Genomic DNA, 8,659 nt, shown 5'->3' with positions numbered 1-8,659 from the left:
TCTGTGCTTCCTGGACTTGATTAACTATTTCCTTTCCCATATTAGGGAAGTTTTCAACTATAATCTCTTCAAATATTTTCTCAGTCCCTTTCTTTTTTTCTTCTTCTTCTGGAACCCCTATAATTCGAATGTTGGTGCATTTAATGTTGTCCCAGAGGTCTCTGAGACTGTCCTCAGTTCTTTTCATTCTTTTTTCTTTATTCTGCTCTGCAGTAGTTATTTCTGCTACTTTATCTTCCTGGTCACTTATCCGTTCTTCTGCCTCAGTTATTCTGCTATTGATCCTATCTAGAGTACTTTTAATTTCATTTATTGCGTTGTTCATCGTTGCTTGTTTCATCTTTAGTTCTTGTAGGTCCTTGTTAACTGTTTCTTGCATTTTGTCCATTCTACTTCCAAGATTTCGGATCATCCTTACTATCATTATTCTGAATTCTTTTTCAGGTAGATTGCCTATTTCCTCTTCATTTGTTAGGTCTGGTGGGTTTTTATCTTGTTCCTTCATCTGCTGTGTGTTTTTCTGTCTTCTCATTTTGCTTATCTTACTGTGTTTGGGGTCTCCTTTTTGCAGGCTGCACGTTCATAGTTCCCGTTGTTTTTGGTCTGTCTCCAGTGGCTAAGGTTGTTTCAGCGGGTTGTGTAGGCTTCCTGGTGGAGGGGACTAGTGCCTGTGTTGTGCTGGATGAGGCTGGATCTTGTCTCTCTAGTGGGCAGGTTCACGTCTGGTGGTGTGTTTTGGGGTGTCTGTGGCCTTGTTATGATTTTAGGCAGCCTCTCTGCTAATGGGTGGGGTTGTGTTCCTGTTTTGCTAGTTGTTTGGCATAGGTTGTCCAGCACTGTGGCTTGCTGGTCGTTGAGTGAAGCTGGGTGCTGGTGTTAAGATGGAGGTCTCTAGGAGATTTCCACCGTTTAATATTAACACATTGGATTATTTTAATGCTTCGTGCTGCTGACACTCCCATGCTGGAACTGGGGCACACAGATTGAGCCAGTGGAGAATCACTCAATAGAGAGTGTACGAGGCACATGTGTTGGAAAAGATTTTTGAAAGAAGCAGTGGAAGGGATCATCTGCCATGACGTTACGATGCCACAGGCATTTGGGTTTTCAGTTCATTTGTGCATCACTTTAGTTGTAACTTGGCTTATATTTTGAGAGGTGAGTGCGTGTAGTGTGTAGCCGTGGACAGATAATGAGTGAGTGAGAGAGAGTGAGAGAGACAGAGACAGAGAGAGAGAGAGAGAGAGAGAGAGAGAGAGAGAGTGAGATGGAGAGATTATTTGCCTGCATAATACATTGGGCACAGTTGTTACTATGAACCCTGGTAATGAAAATGTTAGCATAATTCTGTCCTCGTGTGCAAAGGCAATGCCCTCGAGGAAACCTTTCATACCATGCACCCAGAAAGCAAGTGAAGGTTGTCACTGCGAGACTGTTTTCGTGATTCCACTAGGGTGTGTTTGTGGCTACTAGCTACGGGAGTAGACAGGGGTATCTGGACCACATTCCATGCTGTCCCAGGTCAAGGGAGGGATTTCACCTCTCCGAGGAAACGTGGGAGAAATCAAAGTGACCAAAACACAACCAAGAACTTGAAGTGAGTGCCAAGATTTATTGATTGGATCAATGGAAAGTCACATACAACGGGGAAATCCAGTTCAGCATTGGGTCCTCCTCGTTCTCATTGGAAGGTTTGAATTCCTTGAGGCTTCAGAGAGGGTGTCCCTCCTGGTGTGCAAGCTTTGTGACGGTCTGTGTGGAGCATGGCATCCCTCCTGGCCACAACGCAGTTGCTGTCAACAGTCAACTTGCCTTGTTCTCCCTGCCAGACACTCTCATGAGCGTTGCTTGTTCCTTCTTCTTTCTCTCCCCCATGGCTCTGCCTCCCAGGAAAGGAGGCTTGAAAGGGGCACGGGGGAAGGCCTTCCTTTCTCCCCCTAAACCTGTGACACTGGGGAGCCTGGCAGTATGTCAAGCAGGGCCTTGAATTCTTCCTCGCTGAGGGGGGCTTCCAGGGTTGCTGCAAGTTCCTCTTCCTCTGTGTCCACATTGAGAAAAGGGCCGGACGTGTCCAGAATGTCCACGTCTGACAACAGTTCGTCCAGGAAGCTTGAGGAGCCTGGAAAGGCTGAATACTGGGGCTGTTGATCCAGCTGGGGAGATGTCTCTTCACCTGAGCTTGCCTGCTGCTGCCAGAAGTGTGTCTCTGATGGTGCAGGTGGCCAGATGTACCCCTGGGCAGGCTGCCCACAGGTGATGAGAGCATGTGACACTTCGCCCCACGGAACCGTGGCCTGAAGAGGCTGCGGGTTCTGGCATCTCTGAAGGGCTGCCAGGCTGGGCTGGGGCATGATGAACATCAACGGCTGGCCCACACAGAACCCATAGGAAGTCTCTGGCACAAGAAAGGAGGGGGAGAAAACAGGAGTGGCTGCAGCAAAGCATTTCATGCTATCAGGTGCATGAGAGGGAGGATAACGGTGAGAGCTTCTATGGACAGTGGGCCGGGGACTTTGGTCCGACAGGGCAGTCACGGCTGATGTGGCATCAGGGCCTTTGGCTAAGGCATTCACAGGCCCACTAGCGCTCTGCTTTGGGTGCCGAGCTCTTCGGTTCTGGAACCATATCTAGGGAGACATATGGGGTGACAGGAACATTAGCAGCGTGACAATCCAGATCGACTTGCTGTCGCCTCATCCCCAGCCCGCCGCGTCCCGCCCCACCCTGCCCTGCCCTGACCTGACCTGCCCTCCAATCTGTCAGGCCCATGGCAAGTATTGGTGGGCCTCATCTAAGGGCCATTTTACCTAGATCTTACACCTTGGCTCTTGAAAATGTGGGAGGACGTCAGGGCAACACGACTCACACCACTCTCCGCTCCCTTCCCCACCCCTAGATTTGAGGAGAGCCGGCATTGACCAGCTACAAACTCAGGCCCCTCCCTGGCTGCCCAGGACTTCCATTGCCCTCTCCTCTTCTGGAAACGGATGCCTTCAGATCAGCCCCCGTAGCGTATTCCTAAGATGAAGGGAACGTCCTCCCAATCCCCCGTCTCCAAGCCTACATATATCCAGCAACAACGCGTCGCAAGGTTTAACACTCCTTTCTCGTGGGAAAAGCCAAGTTCAACCCACTGGTGGAGAACTTACCTGGATTCGAGGTTCGGGAATTCCTGTCTGGTGAGCCAATTCTTCCCTGGCAGCAATAGATGGAAATCGATCCCTCTCAAAGGCTTGCACAAGAACCCTTGTTTGAGAAGGAGAGATGAAAGTCCTCTTTCGCCTGGCCTGTCTTCCCATGCTTCCTAAAGAAAAACACACAGAGAAGAGAGGACATTCAGGCCAATTTCAACACATTCATAGCAGATCCAGTGTGTGGTATGTAGGAAGCAGTATGTCATAGATCAAGATTGATACATCGATACACCTGATTCAGTGCTATGTGAAAACGCCCCATGTGATGGAAGAAGGCATTTCTGCACATCGGGCATTTTCCGGACCCAAAGATTCCAAGCCTTCCTGGGCATACATCTCCCCACCCTCTAAGAGGGGCATGATGCTCCTGGGTGGAACAGGAATGGGGCAAGCACCCAAGATATCATTGTTTCCTGTCTGAAGCGTTCTTGGCCTCCCATGGTCATCCACGTTCATAGACGATTCTGTCTCAAGGAGATGCTCTGGGGAAATGCTTATGGAATGCCGGGTACTTACCTCGAGTCGAAGCCTCAGGTGGTGGGGGCCGCAGCGGCTGTGACTGCCCTCCTTTGAAGGCATTCTCCGACAGCAATCGGCTCTGCTTTAGGCGTCTTCTTCGTTGGTTTTGAAACCAAACCTGGGTACAAAGAAAGAAAGCCTTGTCTTTCAATGCTTATGCACGTACTTCCAAGATCTATTGCAGGGATGCACCATAGAACAAACGCACAAACACACCAGCCAGCCGGCCGGCTGGCCAGCCGGCCAGCAACAAGCCGACTGATGGAGACCCAGTATGGCCCGTCTGCTCCCAGTGGAAATATTTACGATTCAAAGGGACTGAAGTCTCACTAGCATGTAGAATGTAGACTCCGGCTTTTACCTCTGAAGAAGTGCACCAGATTCCAGAATACACAATCTGTGTCTGTGAAAATAATCTTTCCTCTTCGAGTCACCTTACTGGTGTCCAGAGTAATGCTTTGTGACACAGGAGGAGACAATGCTTGCTTTCCCACAGTCAGAATGGGATGGATAGCTAACTCTCTCTGTCTCTCTCTCCCGCCCCAGCCGTTCTCATCAAAACTACCATTTTCTCTGTGGGTCTTTTGGTCTCTGTCTACGATTCTCCGCATCTACCTGTTGACGTCTGTCTCTGTTGCGACCCCCCCGGCTGCCCAAGTGACTGCCTGCTTGCCTTCCCCTCTCTCTGTCTCTGTCCCAGGCTCTCAGGCTCAATCTCCTTTCCCTCATTTGGTCTCTTTGCCTCCCCTTTGGCATAGTCCATGCCCGATTCATGTTTCCCTGTCTCTCTTACGTCCCCACAGGCAGTACTGTCTCATAACATGCAATCGTATCCATTAGCAGGTGCCCCCATGAAAACCACTCTTCTCATGCTGCCTGGGAACTACTCACTGACAGTTACTTCTCAGGGACTACATGCCTCCATCACTTTTAGGTCAGGAGGCTCTTATGTACCCGCTCTCCATCTTCAGAATATGTGTCCTTGTCTTCAACAGTGAAGCATTGTGCATGTTACCTCATTCCCCGAGGCCGAACTGCAGTGTGGACCTGTGCTTGTGTTCGTGTGTGTGTGCATGTTTTTAGATATTTCTGATGGTGGTGTGTGGAAAATTGGACACCCTGAGAAAAAGTGTTCGTAGGGAAAGTCAATCAGTCTTTGGCGACGTTTTGTAAGGTCGCAGGCACGCTGTTCCTAACTTTGGTGACTCCTCTCCAAGCTGCCCAGAGAGGGAAGTCTGCAGCACAGCCAGTTCCTCGGAGGCCAGCCATCAAGGAAACACCTCCTTGACACCACCAGGCTTTCCTGCTTCCTTGGCCCTTCACCCTTTATACTTGACCACACATTTGAATGGACCTCTCGCCACACAGCTCAGTCTGGCCATGTTTTCTAAAGGGAGCCACCTTCCTTGCCAAGATTTGAGTCACTTCTGTCTGGAGCAGCCCGAAGAGGAAAGCCCTAGAGCAAGGACTCCAATTGCAGTAGGGCGACTTGCGTCTGGACATGGACCCCGAGAGGGAAAATGGATCGAGAGGCTCGGTTGTACCTGAATTCTGCTTTCTGGAATGTCCAGTTCTCGTGCCAGCCATTCTCTGGTCGTTATCCCGGGATAGGGGTTCTGTTGAAAGAGTGCTTGCAGGGTGTCCTTCTGACTCAGACTCAGAACAAGCCTCCTCCTTCGCGATGGTCTTGAGAGATGGCCTGTGGGAGAGAAAAGGGGGAATGTGTCAGGGGAGAATCCATGGAGGTGCAAACAAATGGTGCCGGCACAGCGCTGGTCCTTGTGCCATGAGAAAAATCTCTAAGCCAGGGGTAGACTCTGCATTTGGAACAACCGTGGATACACCCCAAAGGCCATGCTGATTGGAACACTGGGGGCTAAAGCGATGCTGAGGTCAAGGCTATGGGGATCACCTCGCCATTCGCCAAGGATCCAGAGGATGCAATGCAAACAGAAGGGGAATCCCCTAGGAAAACCGGCTAACGTGACCAAAACGGGTGGAAGCATTTTCTACCTGTGGAGGCCTGGGACAGTCTTGATGGCTTCTACCAGATTTACCTCTAACTCTATGCTAACGATAGGAACCTGGCTTCTGAACTATCATTCGCACAACTTATCTGCACTTTCACTATTGGAAAGGAAAGTAGACGAAAGCCAAATGAAGCCAGACAAACACACAATCCAACCCCCAACACAGAACACACCAGAGGATTGTTTAGAAAACCTATTTCTTTGAGTTATGACCAACGTGCTGCCCTGTCTGATGGCGCCAACCCACCCGCACACCCACAACAGCCCGCTACTCCTCAGAAGATGAGCTTCCCTTTTAGTCACCGAGGTCATGGTGACTTGCCCCTTGTGCGTACTATTCTTTCAGTTGGGCAGTTTGAAGGGCTGCCCCCCACCCCTTTCCTATTTGAGGTTGCGTATTTCTTGTAGCAAGGGAATGGATGGGTGTTTGTTTCCTGCATTCTAAGGGGGGAGCCGTGTTTGATGGCCAGGGAGGGTGTGGTTTCAGGCACGTCCGGCACACCCTTGAGATCTTGAGTTTCCTGAAATCTCTCCAACTCTAGGTCAATGCCAACCCTTCTGCAAGGATTACCTGCCCTAGCAGCTGGCAGCTGGTGACGTAGGGTCGTCTCCAGATCTCCCTCTGGAAGGATGCAAGAAAAGGCAATGGTTTCGGATCCCCAACGGAGACTCCCTTTAAAAGCGCCCTTCCTTCATGCCAGCTCCAAAGAAAATATTTGTAAAGCACTGAAGAAACGAACTTGTCACACTGCAGATTTTGGCTTTCCAGAGACTCCTGCAGTGCCTACCTTGCAGTCTAATGAAAGACAGTTCGAGTGCTCCTGGAATCTCTGTTTCCCAGGCTCTAAGCTTTCAGTTGTTCTCAAAGAAAATCTCTCTTTGTCTCCTAATCTTAATGCATAGTGGATGTGGACTATTTCCTTGGACACCGTGGACGTTAACCAGTTCAAATGGAACACGCAACATAACAGAGCAAATCCGTAACAACAGCAAGAATAGAACATGTGAAACAAATTCAAAATCCCAAACACTGTCAACTGGAAAAGAGTGTCAGTTTAGTTGGGAACGTTATCATATACTCGTGTTCCGTTCACTGCAACCACAGGCTGGGATTTTTAGTAGAGAAGCCATTGTCAGACAACAGGGCTACCAACTACCATGTGGATTTCAAGAAGGAAAACAAGTGAAGCAGCAAACCAGAAATATGTACGTGAAATGCACAAACCAAGGTGCAACCTTTTGCCCAAGTGATTCCAGAAACATGTCCGAGCATATCAGTCCATGCCATTTGGTGTTCATTGGGAAACTTCAATCTTCGTGGTGATCCACCTTGGGGTGGGGAGGTGCATGAGTGTATTTGGATGACCCAAGTGCAGAGCCCAGATACTGAGGGCAACGTACCTCTGGAGGTGCTGTATGTGCCGGATGAGCTGGACGAATCCATGGTGGAAGACCCAAAGGAATGGCACGGAAACTGCTGACCAACTGTTCAGTTCTCAGAAGCTCAGGGTTTATAATGGATGAGGATGCCACGCCCCTATTTATGTAAATAGCCACAGATGGTGCGGAACCCTTCCTTGCCAATTGAGAACCTGGAAGGAATCCCGTGAGGCAAGTGGGCGTTGGAATGGAAGGCCTGTTCGGAGGCTCCCTGGTCCCTTTGAAGCTGCCGCCCTCGTCATCCTTTTCCAGAATGCTTGGGGTCCAGTGCTCTCTCCTTTTCACACCTTTCCACATTCCAAACATACTTTCTGTCTCCGTGGAATTCCCCACCTCTGAGTCCTTCACGCTTAAGTGTGTCACTGTACTTTCCCAAATGGAGAGAGAACCTAGAGCCTAGTTTGCATCGAGTACGTTTCCCACTTCCCTCATCACCATCAGGACATCATTGCCTCACACTCCTAAAGCATTTCCTTGGCGGGGGTTTGAGTTCCTGATAATTCACCTACTAAGCTTGAGTGCTTATCTAGCATCTACCCAGGGTCCTCAGCAGTTTGGGACTTTTTCAGAGGTACCCTGAAACCCACACCCTTGCTCACATGCCATGGAGAGACCAGAGAAAGGGGCATGCCACACGTGTATGTTTCACAAGAAAAGGAACTTATTTTCAGTGCTTATCCTTGGCGTACAAAACACAGTGTCGGTTTCACATTCAGTGGTCAAGTGACATCTGTACCGAGAAGAAGAATAAGAAGAAGAAGGAGAAGGAGAAGAGGAAGGGGAAGGCGAACGGGAAGGAGAGGGATATGTAGCACGTTACATGATGGATGATGACACAGCTGAGTTTGAAACGAAAGCTTTGGATTCCAAGTGCAGCCATGTCAACATTTTCGGTGCATTTGGGCTGCAGAGAATAGAAAAATTAAAAACGAAGCAACAAGAAAACCCCACCCAGAAATAGACAACCATGCCAAATGTGTTCTTTTGCCACCATGGTTCTTTTGCCACCACGGGGATTAACATGAGGATAGTGAGCTTATTCAGAAACAGTTGGCAATCAGAGTAATTACACCAGCCATTCGTTAAAATGTGGCTGGTGTGTGTGTGTGTGTGTGTGTGTGTGTAGGGGTGTTTGTGTGATCTGTGTGTTTGATTTTCTGCACCCACTAAGGACGGTTGTCAGGTGGTACCCGTGGACGGATGTCACCGGGACCAGTAGGTGTCTGAAAGTCCCAGGAGGCCCAGGAGGATGTCCTGAGGAGGTGTATGTTCTGGTCCCTTGTCCTGAAGTGCCAGAGATCAGAGGGAGGCACGACCATCTTGTTGGATCAGGGTGGGTTTTCCCGAGTAGTTGGAAGTTTTGGCTGAGAAAATTAATCACTGAAACATGGGATTTGCTGGCTTCTCCCAGAAAGCACTGCCTGCCAGACCTGGATCACCTCTCTCCAGGACAATCCAGGTGGGATAAGCTTGCTT

The 8,659-nt window shown here is 49.5% G+C and overlaps 1 protein-coding gene across 1 annotated transcript; it reads right to left on the bottom strand.

Annotated features, from left to right (window-relative positions):
* Positions 1 to 1,937: 1,937 nt before the first annotated feature.
* Positions 1,938 to 7,187, bottom strand: LOC136122595 (double homeobox protein 4-like protein 4). The gene is made up of 5 exons (XM_065876661.1): positions 7,145 to 7,187; positions 5,258 to 5,412; positions 3,711 to 3,831; positions 3,150 to 3,304; positions 1,938 to 2,627 (listed from the first exon to the last, which is right to left on the bottom strand). The coding sequence occupies exons 1-5, from the start codon at positions 7,185 to 7,187 to the stop codon at positions 1,938 to 1,940; spliced, it is 1,164 nt and encodes a 387-aa protein (XP_065732733.1).
* Between the last annotated feature and the right edge of the window lie 1,472 nt (positions 7,188 to 8,659).

The sequence above is a fragment of the Phocoena phocoena genome, chromosome 4, assembly GCF_963924675.1.
Source record: "Phocoena phocoena chromosome 4, mPhoPho1.1, whole genome shotgun sequence".
Lineage (NCBI taxonomy): Eukaryota > Metazoa > Chordata > Mammalia > Artiodactyla > Phocoenidae > Phocoena > Phocoena phocoena.
Note: the sequence above shows the minus strand (reverse complement) of the source record. Positions and strands in the feature narration are given on the sequence as shown.

Excerpts from the sequence above, each read along its gene's own strand:
- LOC136122595 (XM_065876661.1), bottom strand. The coding sequence starts at position 7,187 with ATGGATTCGTCCAGCTCATCCGGCACATACAGCACCTCCAGAG. Across the intron at positions 5,413-7,144 it reads CACATACAGCACCTCCAGAG|GCCATCTCTCAAGACCATCG; the intron begins GTACGTTGCCCT and ends TCTCTCCCACAG. Across the intron at positions 3,832-5,257 it reads TTCCAGAAAGCAGAATTCAG|GTTTGGTTTCAAAACCAACG; the intron begins GTACAACCGAGC and ends CTTTGTACCCAG.